The 21,443-nt window shown below is 40.0% G+C and overlaps 1 protein-coding gene across 1 annotated transcript in view; it reads left to right on the top strand.

The window, feature by feature from the left end:
- SPAG17 (sperm associated antigen 17) overlaps positions 1-21,443 on the top strand; it is a 296,302-nt gene that overhangs the window by 188,713 nt on the left and 86,146 nt on the right. Inside the window, exons 20-23 of the mRNA XM_056115626.1 lie at positions 9,179-9,412; positions 11,530-11,641; positions 13,109-13,270; positions 17,526-17,639. Coding sequence (XP_055971601.1) covers positions 9,179-9,412; positions 11,530-11,641; positions 13,109-13,270; positions 17,526-17,639 — 622 coding nt within the window. The remainder of the gene's footprint in view (positions 1-9,178; positions 9,413-11,529; positions 11,642-13,108; positions 13,271-17,525; positions 17,640-21,443) is intronic.

Raw genomic sequence — 21,443 nt, 5'->3', positions numbered from 1 at the left:
TGTATCTGATTCCTCTCTCCTTTTCCATTTGAATAATTAGTGTAATTTTACCTATTCTATTTCACTTTATTTTTTCCTGTATGATATTGAGCCTATTTGATACTGGGATTTTTTTTTCTGGTAGAAGTTTTCTTTTAAATAAGCATCCAGCAACCCTCTTTAGAATATTTTTTCTTTCTTTTTTTTATTAGTGAATCACCGTTAGGTACATTTATTTACATACTTACAAACTTTCATACTTGAATTTCAATCATACAGTGATCGAGTACCCATGCCTCCACCAGTGCCCATTCTCCACCACTGATGATCCCAGTATTCCTTCCCCTCAACCCCACTCTTCCCTCCCCTCCCCATCCTGCCTCTGTGGCAGGGCACTCCATTTTCTTCTCTCTTTCCTTTTGGGTGTTGTAATTTTCAATAGAGGCATTGAGTGGCCATTGGGTTTGATCTATAGTCTACATTCAGCACGCAATCTCCCAACCCGAGCGGGTCCTCCAAATACCCTTTACTTTGTGTTCTCTTCTCTATCTGAGCTGCCTTTTCCCCCAGCATTTGAGGACAGCTTCCAAGCCGTGGAGTAAATCTCCTGGTCCTTGTCTCTACTACTCTTGAGTGTTAGTCTCCCATTCTGTTACTTCATATTCCACAGCTGAGTTCAATCTTTCTATGTCTGTCCCTCTCTTTCTGATTCATTTCACTTAACATGATACTTTCCAAGTCATATGCACTTATATGCAAATTTCATTGCTTCTTCTTTTCTAACAGCCGTATAGTATTCCAGTATGTAGATGTACCAAAGTTTCTTTAACCAGTCATCTTTTCTTGAGCACTTGAGTTTTTTTCCAGATTTGGGCTATTGTAAACAGTGCAGCAATGAACATACAAATGCAGATGTCATTTCTACTATACTCTTTTACCTCTCTGGGATATATTCCCAGAAGTGGTATTGATGGGTCCAATGGGTTTTATCTTTTCTTTTGTTGATATGATGGATTAAGTTGATTGATTTCCGAATGTTAAACCATCATTGCATCCCTGATTGAATCCCACTTGGTCATGGTGTATGATCTTTTTGATGAATTGTTGAATTCCATTTGCTAATATTTTGTTGAGCATCTTTGCAGTTGTGTTCTTCAGGGATATCGGCCTGTAGTTTTCTTTTTTTGTGTGGTGTCTTTGTTTGCTTTTGGTATTAGGGAGATACGTGCTTCATAGAAACTATTTGGGAGAATTTCGTTTTCTTCAATTTCCTGGAAAAACTTGAGAAGAACTGGCAACAAGTCCTCTTTAAATGTTTTGAAAAATTCGCTAGTGAATCCATCTGGACCTGGGCTTTTGTTTTTGGTAAGACTTGGTTACAGTTTCAATTTCCTTGATATTGATAAGTCTATTCAGGTATTCCAGATTTTCTTGATTCAGCCTTGGAGATTATAGGAATCCAGGAATTTATTCATTTCTTCTAGGTTCTCTTGCTTCAAGGCATACAGACTTTCAAAGTAGTCTGTGATGATGTTTTGAATATCTTTGTTTTCTGTTGTGATGTCCCCCTTTTCATTTCTGATTCAGTTTGTTAGGGTTCTCTCTCTCCCTTTATTTGTGAGTCTTGCTAGTGGTTTATCAATCTTGTTTTTATTTTCTGAAAGAACCAACTCTTGGCTTCATTAATCTTTTGGATTGTTTTTTGAGTTTCAATGTCGTTAATTTCTGTCCTAAGTTTTATTACCTTTTTGTTTCTGCCTGCCTTGGGCTCCTTTTGTTGGTTCTTTTCTAAGATCTTGAGCTGTGAGGTCAAGTTATTTATTTCTTCCTTCCTGAGAAATACTTGCAGCACTATAAATTTTTCCCTAATATGGCTTTAGCTGCATCCCACAGATTCTGTAGCTGGTGTCTTCATTCTCATTTTTTTCCAGGTATCTTTTGATTTCTTCCTTGATTTCCTTCCTGACCCACTCATTGTTCAACATTGAGTTGTTTAATTTCCAGGTATTTGATTTGGTTTTCTGCATGTGTGCTTGATTAATTTCTATCTTCAGTGCATCTTGGTCTGTAAAGAGAGTTGATACAATGTATATCTTCCTGATTCTGTTGAGATATGTTTTGTGGCCCAGCACTTGGTCTACTCTGGAAAATGGGTACTCTGGAAAATGCTTCATGTGCACTGGAAAAGAATGTATATTTTCTTTTGGGGAAGATGTAAGGTCCTGTATAGATCTATTAGCCCTCTCTTTTCTATTTATTCCTTCGAAGTCAGTATTTCCTTGCTGAGTCTTAATTTTCTTGATCTATCCAGAGGTGATAAGGTGGTGTTGAAATCTCTAACTACTATTTTGTTGCTAGCAATATCCTCCTTAAAGTCTGTTAGCAATATTTGTAAGTATTGAGCTGGTTCCTCACTGGGTGTGCTTATGTTTCAGAGTGATTTCTTCCTGCTGTGCATATCCCTCGATTAGTGAAAAATGGTCTTTGCTGTCCCTTCTGATCTTTTTCAACCTGAAACTTTTGATGTCAGATACTAGTAGGGCCACCCCAGCTTTTTTGAGGGAGCTGTTTGCTTGCAGGATTGTTTTCCTTCCTTTGATCTTGAGCCTGTGTTTGCTTTGACTGTTCAGATGTGTTTCTTGTAAGCAGTTTAATGTTGTGTTCAGTTTCTGAATCCATTTTGCCACTCTGTGTCTCTTAATTGGTGTGTTTAGACCATTGACATTGAGAGAGATTATCGTCATGGGGTTTTGTGCCATCTTTCTGTAAGGGTTTGATGTGTTTGTAAGAGTTTTTCTTACAGGAGCCCCTTAGCCCTTTTAGTTTTGGTTTTGAGTCTATGAAGTTCCTGAGCTGTTGTTTAGCCACAAAATAGTGTATCGTTCTTTCAAGTTTAAGTTATAATTTAGCTGGATAAAATGTTCTTGATGAAGCGTTCATTTCATTGAGTTGTTTTTTTTTGTTTTGTTTTGTTTTGTTTTGTTTTTACTATTTCACACCATTGTCTTCAGGCTTGGAGGGTTTCATTTGATAGGTCTGCTGTAAATCTAAGGGGTGCTCCTTTGCACGTGATTTCCTTCTTTGACCTTGCTGCTTGCAGTATTGTGTCTCTATCTGTGGCATCCATCATTCTAACTTTGATACGTCTTGGAGTCTTTTTATTAGGGTCTCTTCTAGCTGGCAACTTTCCTACGCCTAGGATCTGATGTTTGCATTCTCCAGCTCTGGGAACCTTTCAGCAATGATTTCTTTAACTGTGGCTTTTTCATTGGGGTTTCCTCCCTGTCCTTCTTGTACTCCAATGATTCTAATGTTGTTCCTCTTGAAATCATCCTGTAGGTCTCTGATTTGCCTTAGAGCTATTTTGAGGTCTTTTCCCATTGTATGTCATTGCCTGTAAGCTCCCGAAGCTCATCTTCAAGCTCACTGATTCTGTCTTCAGCTGTAGCCATTCTGCTGTTGAGGGCACCCACTGAGTTTTTTATTTCATCTACCAAATCCTTTATTCATAACACTTCTGTGCGTAGCTTTCCAATTTCTGCTCTCATTATTTCCTGTATTTTCTTGACTGTCCGTTCCATTGTTTCTTTCATGTCCTCCTTTAATTTACTGGATGTCTGTTCCACCATTTCTTTGAGATCATTGAACATTTTCAGCATTTTCTTCTCTGAATTTTTTGTCGGAGAGCTCATATTTGTGGGTAACACCTATTGAGGCTTCTAGATTCTTTTCATCATCCTCTTCTCATGATGGGGATTTATGCTGTTCATGTTGTTGTGATTGTATGAAGGTGTGACCTTCCAGTTCAGTATCACAGTTCCTCTTGTAGCGAGAAAGGAATCTGGATGAGCTTGATGAATGGTGGTCATCCTTTTTTTTTCTTCCTAGAATATGTACTTCCTCTCAGGTATTCCTCTGTGCCTTATGTGGAGCCTCTACTGAAGCTTTCAGAGAATGTGATCTTTTATATTAGACTTGTATAGCTTCTTGTGTTCACTAGTATTTTAGTGCAACTAGAATAGGCTAGTGGTCTACTGGCCTATGGAGTTTGAGATACCTAGGATGTTACTCACAGATAAGCAATGAGGACCGAGATGTGACTCCAGATTGCGGGGAATGGGGAAAATAACTTCAGCCACGTGAGTGTCCTCCAACCCAGCTGAGGTCATGCCCACTATCGCAGAGGCCACGCCCCCCTGCTGCGCTGTAAGTATGGGGGTGGGGGGGTCACAGACCTGGTGCAGAAAACAAGGAAGTGGTATTGATAAATGGCATGCGCCAATGGGCAGGATGGCGGTCCAGGCAGCCGAGTGGGTCCGAGGGCACAGGCACGGGAATGGTGGTCCAGGACATTCACAGACCTGGGGCGGGGGGCAAGGCGGTGGCGTTGGCCTAGAATACTTTTATAGTTTACATACAGTTTAAAAACAGGTCAATGTTGTCGGAATACTGTATGACTGAAACCTGAGCATCAACAGCTTTGTAACTGTGTATTGTGTATCTCACAATGATTAAATTTAAAAAAAAACAGGAAATAATGTTTTACTTTTAGAATACAGGATAGTGACAGCCTTTGGGCAGTAGGAATAGGGAATGATTTGTAAGCAGCATGAGGAGGGCTTTTGGGGATTGGAAGATGCTCTAATTTCTTGTCTTGGTGGTGGTTGCCCAAGTGTTTGCTTCATGTTAATTTACTGAATTATTTATTCCCTTAAGATATGCACTTTTTTGTTGTTGTTTTTGGACACACCAGCTGTACTCAAGGCTTACCTCTGTTTCTGTGTTCAGGGCTCACACCTGGTGGTGTTAAGGGAACCATATGTGGTGCCAGAGATCAAACTTGGGTTGACCACATGCACAGCAATAATGTTACCCACTGTACTATCTCTCCTGCACTTGTATGCATTGTTTTTGCATGTATGTTATAATTCATCAAAAACATTTAAAAGTGTACCATTTTTAAATGTTTTTCAGGGATTCTATGTTTTTGGTTCCATAAGATTGATTCCAACGTTATCATATATTAATCTTCATGTAGCCTTTTAAAATATTTTCAAAAAATATTTTATGTATATATGTCTAACCACTCAGAAATTAATTTTTTATTTTACAATCTAAGTCTCCTTGCTTATTTTTCTCAAAGGGCTCTCATTACTGCCAATTAATTAACTAAAACATCATCTCCCCCACTGAAGTGGTATATTGACTATTCCATATATTAGAATATCTGTTTATTTTTAACCCATTATTTATTTGTGTGAAAAAACAATACTGTTATAGTTGTAGTAGCTTTGTTGTGTGAATTAATATTAGGTAATCAAAATCTGATCTATACTTACCCTTAAAAATGCAACTAACTTCATAACAATACTGATTAATAATAGTTAGCCTCCATCCCTGGGATTTTGATCATAATGGTGAAGCAAATTATACTGCAGATCTTTAAGCTTTAATTTATTAGTTTTAAGTGTCTGTTGGTGTGAAAACATATCTGTTGATTTTTCCCTTATTGATATATTTAAATTAACTTTGTGGTTCTAAAACAAACTTTACTTCTTCAGTGTCTCCTAAAGTTTATTTTTCCCTCTGTAGCTATTTCGAACCGGGTTGTACTGGTAAATATTTTGTAGTAGTGCTCTAGGAAAATAGATGCATTCTATACAAGTACATATGATATGATAAATACAAAAATACTTATATAAATAATGGTTACGCCCTACCCTCTGTGATATTGCTCCAGCCCCAATGGATACATATGTACGTGATTTTATTACACTTTTTTTCTGGGTGTAATATATATAGTATACAACTTACAAATAATGACACATTTAGGGCTTCCAGGTTGGTTGGAGGCTGGAAGGCAAGCTGTCTCTGCTAGCTCCTATTCAGATTTGTGTTAGAAGAACCCCAAGGCCAGAAGCCGTTGAAGAACTCATTCCTGAATAAGTACTGTGGACCAATCCCACACATTAATACACTAGTGGAAGAAACATGGGGTTCACTGCAGACTCAGCCAAACCAATGACTCTCCCCTTTGAAATCATGGGACCCACTATTCATTGTCTCCCTTGCACCAATGAGTCCTATTCCCTCCCATCTAGCCTACACCAGCAACTGCACTGGATCCAGGTTGACATCTCTGGTTGGACCCATGTCTTTGCCTCAAGAGACCTCTCCCACCCGTACCACTAGTCCTAGACACCAGGGAAGCCCTGGTCCCGGCCACTCCCACTGAAGCTACCAGCATATGTGTGTTTGTCTATTACTTGGAACTTTTCTCCACTTCCACCTCAACAGTTACCACCCAGAAAACACAGAGCAGTGAAAAACCCAAGGAAACTAACTTCTAAGTCACAAGGGGATAAAAGTCCAGGAGTATCTTCAGGCCCATCAAAACATTGACGAGGACCTTAGAGCAACACTTTCATGATGGGAGAGGAAATGAAGAAAACTCTGGAAGAGAAACTTAGTTAACTCAAAGGAAAACTGAAGCAAAATATTACTAAATTTTACATTTGAAAAATGTACAAATTTTAAAAATTGTAAATTGTAAAATTTACAAATTTTACATTTGTAAAACTGAAGCAAAATATTAATAAATTTTACATTTGTAGTTCTTATCTATTTCATGTAAATGCTACAATGTATTAGCACAGAATTATTCATAATATTAATTTTTATTTACACGCGGCCCACCTGGCCAACCCAGGTTCGATTCCTCCGCCCCTCTCGGAGAGCCCAGCAAGCTATCGAGAGTATCTTGCCCGCACGACAAAGCCTGGCAAGCTCCCCATGACGTATTCCATATGCCAAGCACAGTAACAATAAGTCTCACAATGGAGATGTTACTAGGCCTGCTAGAGCAAATCGATGAACAATGGGAGGACAGTGACAGTGACAGATTAATTTTTAAATACCTGTAAAAATAGTTTTGGAAAAAAATTATCAGTTCATCATTGATTTTAAAGTTTGTGGATTCACTTCTGAGTGTAGGTATTACCACCTCCACACAGAGAGAGAGAGAGAGAGAGAGAGAGAGAGAGATACCAAATATATGAGATTTTAAAAAGAAACATAGTGAAGGAATACCAAGTAGTTAAAGTTATTAGAACTAAAGATTTTTGCACATGGAACTGAGCTTACATGGGGAGAGCAGGGTGGGAGATGTCCTTGGGAGTCTGATGGAAGGAAGTGGATGACCTTGGTGATGGGTGTGGTATTGGAATGATGTATCCATGAAAAGTGTGGTTAATAATATTGAAATCCTATTATTTCAATAAAAATTGTTTTTTAAAATGCGAGATACCTATACCATAAATAAATTTCATTTATGAAAGAGATTTGCTCAAGCGGGCCCAGTAACGTCTCCATTGGAGACTTTGTTGTTACTGTGTTTGGCGTATCGAATACTCTCAGTAGCTTGCCGGGCTCTCCGAGAGGGGCGGAGGAATCGAACTCGGGTCGGCCGTGTTGGCCACTTGTAAGGCAAACGCCCTACCGCTGTGCTATCGCTCCAGCCCCGATTGGAGGGTAGGGTGCAGAGGTGAAGGTAGGGAACCAAGAGGCAGACTAAAAGTGACCTAAAACCAGTGGTGGGAAGTCTTCGACACTTTGGTGTTGGTGAAGATATAGTAATTTTGTATACCAAAAGCATAAACATGAACACTGTTGTAACTGCGTCATTTCAGTTTGTCTCTCTCTTTAGATAGATACGTATACACATGTGTATTTGTCTTCTGTCCAGATGTCCTATATCTGATCTCCCAGTTATATCTGTCGTCACTGTAATTCCATTAAACCCCTGATTCCAGACTACATGAACATATCTGCTAAAAATTGCTATCTCCAGTGCTTGCCTCTCTCCCTGTACTTTCATGCACTCGCTACCACCATCCTTGATTGCTCAAGCGGGCCCAGTAACGTCTCCATTGGAGACTTTGTTGTTACTGTGTCTGGCATATCGAATACTCTCGGTAGCTTGCCGGGCTCTCCGAGAGGGGCGGAGGAATCGAACTCGGGTCGGCCATGTTGGCCGCGTGTAAGGCGAACGCCCTACCCGCTGTGCTATCGCTCCAGCCCAACCATCCTTGATAGAATTACGTTATAGCACTGTATAGCACTGTCCTCCCATTGTTCATCGATTTGCTCGAGTGGGCACTAGAAACGTCTCCATTGTGAGACTTGTCGTTACTTTTTTTGGCATATCGAATACACCACAAGGAGCTTGCCAGTCTCTGCCATATGGGTGGGATACTCTAGGTAGCTTGCCGGACTCTCCAAGACAGATGGAGCAATCAAACCCGGGTCAGCTGCATGCAAGGCAAATGCCCTACCCGCTGTGCTCTGTGCTATCTCTCCAGCCATATAGAATTACATTGTAATGTAATTTTTTTTCTTTTTGGGTCACACATAGCAATGCTCAGAGGTTACTCCTGGCTTTGTACTCAGGAATTACTCCTGGCGGTGCTTGGGGGACTGACTATATGGAATGCCAGGGACTGAAAGCAAGGCAAATGCCCTACCCGCTGTGCTATCGCTCCAGCCCCTGTAATGTAATTTTATATTGTTTTTGGGGTTTTTTTTTTTGCTTTTTGGGTCACACCTGGTGATGCTCAGGGGTTACTCCTGGCTCATGCACTCAGGAATTGCTCCTGGAGGTGCTCAGGGGACCATATGGGGTGCTGGGAATCGAACCTGTGTCCGTCATGTTGGCTACATGCGCAAGTCAAACGCCCTACCCGCTGTGCTATCACTCCAGCCCTTGTTTTCGTTTTTAAATAATGTTTTTATATTGCAATCATTTAAAAAATATTTTATGCTTCCTATTTTATGAACACCTGGCCTACCACAGTTTTTAATAAGCCATGTTTACAACCTAAATTGAGACTTGTTCACCTGGAGGGAAAGGCCTGGAGACCAGAGAGAAGCCTGAAGCAATAGTTTAGGCTAAAGATAGAAAGAACTAAAGTAAGTGGTGACATAAGGTGAGTGAAAACGCTGAAGTGGAGATAGCTGTGAAGGATATTGGTAGCCTCTACTGAGAGAAAGTTGAGGAGCCCCCTCCCAACTTTTCCAGGTTCAGAACTGTGATTTGACAGAGATAGTACTTACAGAAATCATGTTACATGTCCTTTGAAATAAATATAAATAAGGCTTTATTTATTTCAAAATCTTATTCATTTTTTTCATATATTTATAGGCATGGAAAGAAGAACAAGAACGATTAGCGGAAGAGGAACGTTTAAAGGAAGAAAAAAAAGCAGAAAAGAAAAAGGAAGTTGGTAAGAAGAAAGGCAAAGAAAAGTTAGAAAAAGAAGAGGCCAAGAATGTGAGGAAAAAATCTTATAACAAGGATAAAAGTAGAGATGAGCCCATGAAGATCCCAGAATTTGAAGAGCTGCCTGATATCCCACAAGCTGAGGTCACCTTCCCGGTAAAATCAATTTTCTGAAATAGCTGTTTGGTTCATTCCTAAGTGGAAGGGTTCCCAGAGGATTTCTTCTGGTTTCTTCTGGTATAGATAGATAATCTCAGACCTGTGACTCACTCTTGGTATCACAGACCTTCTCTTACATCCAAGAACTGAGCTTCAGGCCAGTTTCTCTTGAGTGAAATAAAACCAGGTTATAAAGGAGACCAAAGATGAAATTTAGCACAAAAGCATTTATTTAGGGTCTGGAGCAGATTATCAAGATGTTTGCTTTGCATGAAACTGACCAGGGGTTCATCCCCAGCACTCCACCAGGAGAGCTTCCTGACTGCAGAGCCAGGAAAAAGATCTGAGCACTGAGTAGGGCCCCAAAACAAGCAAAGAAAAAGTTTTCATTATTACATGTAATAATGAAATAAGCAACTGAAAAAGGTCAAAGTGGATGACAACTGGTTGTATCTCACATTATAGAACTTTGAAAGGACCTTTAGTTAACTCAAGAGCTCCCTTAATCAATTTATGAGAATAATATAGTGGTAGCACTATAGCACTGAAGCACTGCCCTCCCGTTGTTCATCGACTTGCTCAAGTGGGCACCAGTAACATCTCCATTGTGAGACTTGTTGTTACTGTTTTGGGCATATTGAATACACCACTGGAAGTTTGCCAGGCTCTGCTGTGCGGGCGGGATACTCTTGGTAGCTTGCCAGGCTCTCCGGGAGGGACAGAGGAATCGAACCTGGGTCAGCCACATGCAAGGCAAACACCCTACCCACTGTGCTATCACTCCAGCCCTAATATAGTGGTAAAAATGAACAAAATGTCATTAGAAGAAAAGAATAAAAATAAATGCCCCTGGTCTTTCTCCCTACTACTCTAAGCTATCTATCTCTGCTTACATCAGAATCATTCAAAACCCTATTAGCAAAACTTGGTAAAAACTCTTTCTATGCATTTCTTTCTTTGGTCGGAGTGGGAAATGTCTGGCCCGTGGACCTCATAAACCTTCATGTTCATGTGGCCTGGCCCTAGTGTATGAAGGAATAGACATGTACGCTCCTCCAGACTGCCCACGGCTTATATGCCTGTACTGTATAGCCATGTATGCCGTCATAAGTACCAAAGTGGTCGTTGGCAGTAAAACGGTCCCCACCCCTGTTCTAGAGAGTAAAATTCCAAGACTCCTTAATATGTCAATTAATTTTTAAAAAATTAACAACTACGGCTGGAGCAATAGCAGAGCGGCTAGGACATTTGCCTTGCAAGCAGCTGACCCGGGTTCAATTCCCAGCATGCCATATGGTCCCCCGAGCACCACCAGGGGTAATTCTTGAGTGCATGAGCCAGGAGTAACCCCTGTGCATCACCAGGTGTGACCCAAAAAGCAAAAACAAAAACAAAAATCAAGTTATCAGCTAATGAATAAGAAAAGTTCACTTTCACACTTCTTTGACTATACAACAACACTTGGATTTGAACTGGATTCTGAGGATACTTCAGTGAACAGAGTATAAAACCACAGATGACCTTTCTTGACCTTTCCCCCTTTCCTTTCCTGTTTTTATGATGACCAGGGGTCATACAGATACTTGATCGGTGTCCACACATTTGGGTGGGATGCTTACCGGAGATTACTTTCTACCTGTGGTGTTTGCATATGTGTTCACCAGGGAGTCACAGTCCTGGTCATGGTGCTTGCACATAACTTGCAGTTATTATGCTTATAGGGTGAGGCAGGGGTGAGGGGACAGAGAGAAGCTGTCCCCAATAGTTGCAGTGCCCGCAGGTACCTGGCCCCGGTGCAGCCCCCAAATTGTATACAGTAGTGGGGACCACTGACAGCACAGCTGCCAGACACACACAAAAGAAAACAACAGCTTCAAGATCTCACTTGGCACATGTGAACCGCACTAAGGATCAAATTTGTGGTCTCACGCTTTAACCACGGTATAATTTCCCAGCCCCCAGACCTCCCTTGATTCTGCCTTCATTGCAGAGCCACAGGAGGAACTGAAGGAGGACATAGATGCTAACACTGGATGTACCAAGCGACTGACTACACTGATAGCGTTCGATTTTTGCCAATTCTAGTTTCACACCAAAACTATTTTTTTTTCTAGTTTCATGGTTACAATATGGGAGACACACCTATCCAAATCTCCGGGACAAAATATTATCTATATCCTTCAGATGGAGGACAGATTGAAGTAGAAAAGACAACATTTGTCAAAGGTACATTGCATGTTTCTAGTTGAGGTTCTAGAGCGTAGAGGCTGGGGGCTTCTGCTTGTGGCAGGTTATAGCAGCAGAGAAATTTCTTCTGGATCCAGACGTCTTTCCTTGGAAATTGTGACCTGGCAATAAGCTGAGGAAATTCTAGTCTGGAATTTCCTTGTAAGAAATGTTTAATTCTCTGCAGTAGGAGAAATGATCTGGGCTTCTGGAGGCATCTTGCAGGATTACCTTTATGCTGTGCTTAATGAGCCCTCCCATGGATTCAAGGACCTACGCTCTATTTCACAGCTGATTGCCTGATAGGGAGCAGTGACCTCTGAGTGCTGTGAAGATGTCAGGAAGGGGGAAATGGGGACAGGCCTCTGCTGAGTGTACTCAAGACTGTGCACCTGGGCAAGGGCCAAAAAGGTCCCTCCAGCCCCAATCCTCTTTATTCCCATGGTAGCAGTCCACCCCTTTTGTTTCCCAATCCTCCCCCCATCTTCATTTAACTTTCTTCTCTTCATTTGTGGTCATCAGTGAATATTTCATGAGGCAATCATTGCAAAAGCTAGATGTGTCCTGTGTGAAATCATAACTCAAGTAAAAGCATTACAATATAGTGACCGCACATTGACCAAAAGATCACAACAGTGATTTAATGTGAGAGGGATTTTTAATATATCAGTGTGCATGTTTATTTACGTTATCACGTGTTTTAGCATTTCACATTTTAATGTTGTGCCCTGCTTATAGGATACAATTAGCATTGATTAAAAGTGAAGCCCAGAATTCCATGAGAAAAGCACACAACTCAAGTTGTGTGAAATACTATGGCATGTCTCAATAATTGACCCTTGCTCTTATCAATAGTTGTACATTCATGTAATGCATGTATGTTCCAGATTGTTCAGAGTAAACGGAGTCTGAAACCTAATTCTTTCAATTTTTGAGATATGGTTGCTCAGAGCTGAAAAGAAAAACTGGATTTAAAAAGAAATTGGTAGCAAACATAGTATATACATATATTGAGTTATAAAAAAATGTATACTTGAAACCTATATCATATTGTAAATAAGTGTTACTTCAGTTATTAAAAAAACAAGTTGAGAGGACAAAAAATCAGTGAGAAGACTAGAAAAGATACTGTGTTAAAGAAAATTCTAAACTATATCCACTAACAACAACCATAACATTTGGTTAACTCTGTTCATTGCAACACCCATTCACAGTAACTATGTCATAAAGTTGAATACAGATTAATGTTAGCCTCAACCAATTTATTTACTGTGTCTCCTGTAATTCCCTGTCCCACTTACCTCTGCACCCTTCATTACACTACTTTGGAAATTCTTTTATTTAAAAAAATTAAAAATGCCATCACGAGGTTTTACCTAGTTTAAATTCTACATTGCACTATGTAGAAGTCATGTCAAGGTGTTTTAGGGCGTATTCAGCTCATTTCTCACCATAATTTTTTTCCAGGTTCAACTTTTGTCAAAGTTAAGGTGAACAAGGACAAGCACAGTTTTGTAGTTCATTTAAGAGACCCCAAGAAAATTGTGAAAGAGGAAACACAAGATGATGATAATGATGATGGTGGTGATATTTCCCAAGAAGAGAAAGAAGAACAAAGTCTTGAAATGGGTAAGAAGCTGTATCTTTGTGACTGATGGAGATTGATATTTAATGTTTCAGATCTCTCCTCTGGAAAGAAACACTCCATCCATTCCACTTAGGATGTAGAAATTTTCTATATATTCATGGGAATTTGGGAACGTTAGATAAATGGCTTATATAATTCCCTAATGTAAAGTGTACATGCATTATATCTAGAGGCTATCTAACATGGAGATGTATAAGTAGACTCCCTACTTGACCTTGACTCCCTGTCAGCACCTGGCTCTTTCTTCCTGTTGCCATACAAAGCTTACCTAGCCCTGTGATTTTTTTTTCCTCTTTTTTGAGACACACTTGGTGATGCACAGGGGTTGTTCCTGGCTCATGAACTCAGGAATTACTCCTGGCGGTGCTCAGGGGACCATAAGGGATGCTGTATATAGAACCCGGGTTGGCCGCGTGCAAGGCAAATGTGAGACCCACTGTGATATCACTCCAGCCCCCATCCTGTGATTTTTTTTATGTCTTTATAGAAACATTGAGTTTGCAGTATCTGTTCTAGCCAAAATTTTGTTTTATGCAGTTAATTCAAACGTAAGATCTAGGACCTGGGTTCTCGTTACTTGATTCCTACCCAGATTTAGCTTTACTCTAATATTCACTGCAAATGATGGTTTTTTTTTTCTGTCCTCTACTACTTAGCTCTCCCTATAGAATCAAATTTCTTAGGTTTCAGGGATACAAAAAATATAAATTTGACAAGACTCTTGACCTGTCTTTAAATCTAATTGTCCATCGATAAAACACCATGGAACTTCTTGAACATTGAACAAATCCAGGTAATATCAGCTAGAGAAATCTTTTCTTGTTCAATAAAACATGGATTGTATTTACAAAAGGAGGTTTAATTGATAATAAATGTTTGAGACTAAAATTAATAAAATCAACTCAATCTTTATTATTACAGTTAGTTATGATCACAGCACTTTTCAAACTCAACAACACAATGTTTCAAAAGTCTGAATTTAAACAAACTTCAGGCACTTAAAATTTTAAGTATTTAAATATACTTTTCATTTTGAAAAAATTTTTGGTTTTTGGGGCCAGGTAGTAAAGCAGGCCTCATATGTGGCCAACATAGATTGTAAAGCAGGCCTCATATGTGGCCAATTCCAGCACCCAGTATGATCCCCAGAGAACCACCAGAAGTGATCCTGAAGGAGTAATTTCTGAGCACTAACAGGTGTGGCCTAAAAATCTAAATAAATGTATTAAATAAAATATTTTTAATATTTGGTTTATTACAAAAAATATAAGAATATTTAAATATATACCTATAATTTTATAACCTATCAGTAGCTACCATTTATAAACTCTTTATAATCATAAACATTTTTGTATATATTAGTATTTTTTAAAAATATGTATTCAAATTTTCCATAATACTCTTTGGTATGTACTTATGTAAAATCATTTAATCATTTGAATGATTTTATAGATTAATACAATTCATATCTAATTATATTTTAGGTATATTTATAAATATGTCTGTTTCTAAGTATACATTTACATTTTTTTGAAATTTGTTTTCTTTACATGCTTAGGTGATTGACTTTTTTTTTTTTTTTGCTTTTTGGATCACACCCTGCATTGCTCAGGGGTTACTCCTGGCTCATGCACTCAGGAATCGCTCCTGGCGGTGCTCGGGGAAACATATGGGGTGCTGGGAATCGAACCTGTGTCGGCCATGTTGGCTGCGTGCAAGGCAAACGTCCTACCCGCTGTGCTATCACTCCAGCCCCGTGATTGCCAATTTTTATCCCTAAACTTAGTCATTAGTCAAATTATCTTTTTTTTTCCAACTTCAGTTACAATTCCACAAGAGTGCCCAATTTTTAATGATCAGTTTTTTATAACCCAAGAGTAGTTTTTACACTTTTTAAGGTTGCTAAAATACAGGTACAAAATAAAGTCAGAAAAAAAAGGAGAATATGTGATAGGAATCATATGAGGCCTGAGAAACTTGTAACACACTGTCACTGTCACTGTCCTCCCGTTGTTCATCGATTTGCTCGAGCGGGCCCAGTAACAAACACATCAACCCTTGTAACACACAATTTCAGAAAAGAGAAGTGTCTAATCTAGATAAATGTAGAGCAAATGGGCAGGCAGGAAGGGAGGAAGGTGGTGAGAGACAGACCCGGAAGCAGTAACTGCCTTTGCTTTCTTTCCTCTTTCACATAAGGGTTCTACTCCGGATATTTCCTGTTGATTTCTTTCTCAGTTTCCTCCTCAAATGGGACACATGATTGCATATCCTCTTAAAGGTGCATATCACTAGTGCTCAATATAGGCTTCTAAATCATCTTTTTTTCCTTTATGGTTCATATTACTACGCTGTCTCGTCATTCGAAATTGAAATTGAGTGAATCCTTCTAATCTGAAACTACTTCCTACTTCAGTCTAGAACATGTTTCTTTAGGTATTTATTTTTTTCTCTTCCATTTGTTCTCTTTTCCATCTGCAGTACCTATAATTTGCATAGATTTATCCTTCAAGTCTCTTATCTACTTTATAACTACCTTATGTTTAAACATCCATTCAGGGTTTATACTGGTTTTCAGAAAAAAAAAAAACCCTCCAAAATCTTGCTTTAATTGGGGAAGTTTGTTTTTAAGTACTCGAAAATGATTTTTGAAACATCCTAAGTGTTTTAAAACAAAGTCCAAGCTTCTTTGTCTCATATAATTTTTGTATTTTTTGTGCATGTGTTGTTTTTATTTAATTTTTGTTTGGGTTTTGTTATGTATTGTTTCATTTGGTTAAGGGCCATACTTGGTGGTGCTCAGGGCCTACTCTGGGCTCTGTGCTCAGATCACTCCTCATGAACTAGGGGACCAAATGAGGTGCCTAGGATTGAACCCAGGTCAGCTATGTGCAAGATAATCACCCTACCTACTATACTGTTGCTCTGACCCCTGTTTTTATTTTCTGTTCACTGGATTCCCTTAAATGGATTATTTTCAAGTTTTTGCTACCATTTCTACCACCACATGCTGTCATAAATAATGTATAAAAACGAGACTGGAGCAATAGCACAGAGGGTAGGGTGTTTGCCTTGCACGTGACTGACCCGGGTTCGATTCCCAGCATCCCATATGGTCCCCTAAGCACCGCCAGGAGTAATACCTGAGTGCATGAGCCAGGAGCACACCCTGTGCACTGCCAGGTGTGACCCAAGGTAAAAGGTAAAGGTAAAGGCCCTCCCGTTGATCGTCGATTTGCTCGAGCGGGCCCAGTAACGTCTCCATTGGAGACTTTGTTGTTACTGTGTCTGGCATATCGAATACTCTCGGTAGCTTGCCGGGCTCTCTGAGAGGGGCGGAGGAACCGAACTCGGGTCGGCCATGTTGGCCGCTTGTAAGGCGAATGCCCTACCGCTGTGCTATCGCTCCAGCCCAAAAAGCAAAAAAATAATAATAATTAAAAAATAATATATAAAAGACACTTCTTTTGCTACACTTTGATCCACACTATTTTTGTTCCAAGGATCATTTAAATTCCCCATTCTAAAAATTATATCTTTGGAAGTCAGGATATTTTGAACTATTTGTCCTATATACACTTATATCTACCATTGTGCTGTATCGATTATATGAAAGTACTGAAAATAGATAACAAGAAATAAAACATCAAAACTGAAAGTCCACAAAAATCTCAATGTGCGGTTAAACATTTTTCTTTTAAATTATGTTTCACTTAAACTATTCTAAAATGTACTTTGCAGGGCTATAGAGATAGTATGCAGGTAGGGCATTTGCCTTGCATGGGACCAATTCTTGTTCAATCCCCAGGCCTGCCGGAAATGATCCCTGAGTGTAATGCCCCCAGCAAGTCCTAAGAACCCCTGGGTGTAGCCCCAAAACCAAACAAATTATAATTTGAAATGTGAAGACTCTTAAATGGGGTTAGGGGAAATTTTACAATGTACTTCCAAATGTGGGAAAATTAATACTAAACTGATTGCTTTAATTAAAACTTTTGTAGATTGTCTACCAGATAAGTGATCTGCAGTGACTAGGTCATCAACCAGTTTGTTTTCTTTCTTCATTTGAACCTAAAACTCTTAAAACAAGGGTCTCATATTTTCTTTCTAACTCCCCCTACCTCTAACTGCCTAGCAGACACGACAGGGACTAAGTCCTCAAGTTTTGTGCTAAATTTTGGAACATTTCTCTTCAAGTAAATAGAAATAGACTTGATTTTTAATTTTGTATTTTAGAAGAAATTCATGCAAAAAATAAAATTATCAGCAAGTTTGGATCTTTTTCTGCCACCTTGGAAAATGGAATCTGCCTCTCAATAAGTTACTATGGATCAAGTGGACTAGCTCCAGGTGAAAAAAACACCACGGGGAGGATTAAGTGTTCCTTGTCCAGGCCTGTCTGCCCATCCTGTCAGTCACTTGTTGGTATCAGGCTCTAACTAAAACTCCTTCTTTCCTGAAGTGTGGAAACATGCGTGTGTGTATTGGTATACACGTATGTGTATACACATTCATGTTATGTGTGCATATATATTATTTCACACATTAAAATAGTGGTAGTAGCTTGCCAGTTCTTTTGTTTGAAGGCCACACCCCCCCATGCTTACATAGGGTACTTGGGCTCTGTCTGTGCTTGGGGGTCAGTCCTAGAGTTGCCAAGGGGATCATGTAGTGCCGGGCATTAGTCACAGCCTCTCAATATGCAAAGCCTTCACTCGGTCCATTAAACTATCTTTCCAGTCCTGGGCCTTGACAATTTAATCAGCATTTACTTACGTGTGTGTGTATGTGTGTGTGTGTGTGTGTGTACATTTAGTGTACTTTCAAATGTGGGGAAGTTGAGACCAAATTTATTGCTTTAATTTTAAAACACACACACACACATATATACATATACACATACACATGTATATATACATATATATGTATATAAAATGCACTGTACTGTAGCATTGTCCTCACGTTGTTCATCAAGTTACTCAAGCAGGCACCAGTAACATTTCCATTGTGAGACTTGTTGTTACTGTTTTTGGCATATCAAATACACCACGGGGAGCTTGCCAAGCTCCGCATTGCAAGCGGGATACTCTCCGAAGCTTGCCGAGCTCTCCGAGAGGGACCGAGGAATCAAACCCGGGTCGGCCACATGCGAGGCAAACACCCTACCTGCTGTGCTATCGTTGGTCTAGGGGTATGATTCTCGCTTAGGGTGCGAGAGGTCCCATGTTCAAATACACCACTTTACCAAGAAATAATTAGAAAATGCTGATTCTCATGCATTTTATAGAAATCTAACTGCACCATACTAAAATATAGAGTACTTTATATTTTATAAGTATTTTATAATCTAAGTACACCATACTAAAATATAAGATACAAAATATAATATATTTTGCTCACAAAACATAAAGGTAATCTCTCTACTGTGTGACCTTAAAACTGTGTGCTACAATGGAGTACTATGTAGCTGTTAGAAAAGATGACGTTATGAAATTTACATACAAGTGGTACTACATAGAAAGTATCATGTTAAGCGAAATGAGTCAGAAAGAGCGGGATAGACACAGAAAGATTGCATTCATCTGGGGAACATAAAGCAAAAAAACGGGAGACTAACACCCAGGAATGGCTGAGATTAGTACCAGGAATTTTGCTCCATGACTGGAAGGCCAGCCACATGTGCTAGGGGAAAAGGAAGCTCAGATAGAGAAGAGAGCACCAAATAAAGGGTGTTGTGAGGACCTCCCAGGGTGGGAGAGACATGCTAAAAGTAGTCTATAGACCAAACATGATTGCCACTCAATGCCTCTCTTGCAAAACACAGTACCCAAAAGAAGAGAGAGAGAACAAGGGGGAATGCCCTGCCACAGCGGCAGGGTGGGACGGGGGGGGGTGGGGGGTGGGGGGGATGCTGGGACCCGTGGTGGTGGAGGATGGGCACTGGTGGAGGGATGGGTATTTGATCATTGTATAACTGAAACCCAAGCACAAAAATTTATAATTCTATAACTGTACCTCATGGTGTTTCACTAATAAAAAAATGATAAAAAAAAATAAAATAAATATTAAGTATTGTATTACCAAAAAAAAACTGTGTGCTAGTGTAGATCATGGTGATCCAATTATTGGGTATATTGTAGTTTCTTTCCTGCAGAGGCTACATTCCCATGGGTCTTTATTATTATTATTACCTTGGACCAAATATTGTAACACTCTAGTTAATTACACAGACCGGTAAATACACTTGTATTTGGAGTGGGGGAAGTTGTCTTTTCATCTTATATTTGATTTATTTTTAACCAGCACTTGGAGAAGTCACTTGATACCTAACAGATTATTTATAAAAATTGTCTACCAAATTGTCATTAAAAATTACTACCTCTCAGGGCCAGAGTCATAGTACAGTGGGTCAAGTACTTGCCTTGCATGCAGCCAACCCAGGTTTGATCCCTGATACTCCATATGGTCCCACATGCCCTCCAGGAATGTCCCCTGAGCAAGAGCTAGGAACAAGCTCTGAGCACTACTGGCTATGACCTAAAACAAAAATATGACTTAAAACAAAACTACTGTTTCTTCTGAACATAGATTATCATTATTATAGTTTTTTTTGAAAATTATAGAGCATATTTTATTGAATCATTTATTTAGTAATGGCAGTCTCCTGCCCCCGCTCCTGGCTGTCCTCGTCGGGGCCCCTTGGAGGGGAGCGGGTTGAGCTTTCCTCCCCGTCCCGACCAGGGCTCCGGCAGCCGAAGACCTCCAGGACCAGCCACCACCATACTGAGACCACTCTCCACACACATGAAGGTACTGGCAGAGGGACAAAGCCACGCGGATTTCTGGGGCCAAGATCTCCAAGCCTACTCGGATTGGGGCCGAGCATCCTCCACCCAGATCCTCCAAATTCCAGTAGGCGGGGGTCACACCCACCAACTGGCCCCCTGGCGCCGTGTAATCCCATCAACGGCCAAGACTCAGAGACTATAAAAACCAGCTCCCGGACATCTTATTATGACATCTTATTATCTCATTCCTACTTTGGACAAACTGGCAGGCCACCGAATGTAGCCTGCCCACACGGCAGAGTCTGGCAAACTCCCCGTGGCGTACCCAATGTGCCAAATACCATTAACAATGATGGGTCTCATTCTCCTAAAGAGCCTTGAATATAATCTCAGGGCTAGGATGAAGGAGACGTTACTGGGGCCTGCTCGAGGCAAATTGACGAATAACAAGATGATTTGTGATTTGTGATTTTGTGATTTAGTAATAAATTATATTGTGAAATATTTTAAATGCAGAAATTTCTTTATTTCCGTGTTATTGCAATATTAAATATATGAAAAGTCATGTATTTTAAAACTGTTTTATCATAGCAGCCAGAGAGATAGAACAACTGAAGTCTCTGACCAGATTTAATCTCTGGCATCCCATATGGGCCCAGTGCCCTGTGGGGAGTGATCCCTGAGCATAGAGCCAGGAATAATCCTTGAGCATATCATTATTAAAGGTAAAACGTAAAGGTAAAGGCCCTCCCGTTGATCGTCGATTTGCTCGAGCGGGCCCAGTAACGTCTCCATTGGAGACTTTGTTGTTACTGTGTCTGGCATATCGAATACTCTCGGTAGCTTGCCGGACTCTCCGAGAGGGGCAGAGGAATTGAACTCGGGTCGGCCATGCTGGCTGCGTGCAAGGCAGACGCCCTACCCACTGTGCTATTGCTCCAGCCCATATCATTATTATAGATTCATATAATAGATTCAAATATTTATATCCTATCAACTGTGATATATTTCCTAAATACTTTCCTTATTTTTTTATTCCTTAAATTAATATGCAGTCATTCCATCTAAAATAAATGTTTCTAATTTCAGTATAAGTACTGCATTTTAAAATGCGTACCACTGTAGCACTGCAGCACTGTTATCCCATTGTTCATTGATTTGCTCAAGCAGGCACCAGCAATGTCTCCATTGTGAGACTTGTTGTTATTGCTTTTGGCGTATCAAATACGTCACGGGTAGCTTGCCAGGCTTTGCTGTGCAGGCGGGATACTCTTGGTAGCTTGCCGGGCTCTCTGAGAGAGACAGAGGAATTGAACCCGGGTCAGCCGTGTGCAAGGCAAACGCCCTACCAGCTGTGCTATCACTC

Source organism: Sorex fumeus, unplaced genomic scaffold, assembly GCF_029834395.1.
Source record: "Sorex fumeus unplaced genomic scaffold, SorFum_2.1 ptg000001l, whole genome shotgun sequence".
NCBI classification, from domain to species: Eukaryota; Metazoa; Chordata; class Mammalia; order Eulipotyphla; family Soricidae; genus Sorex; species Sorex fumeus.
This window is presented reverse-complemented; position numbering and strand designations above follow the sequence as displayed.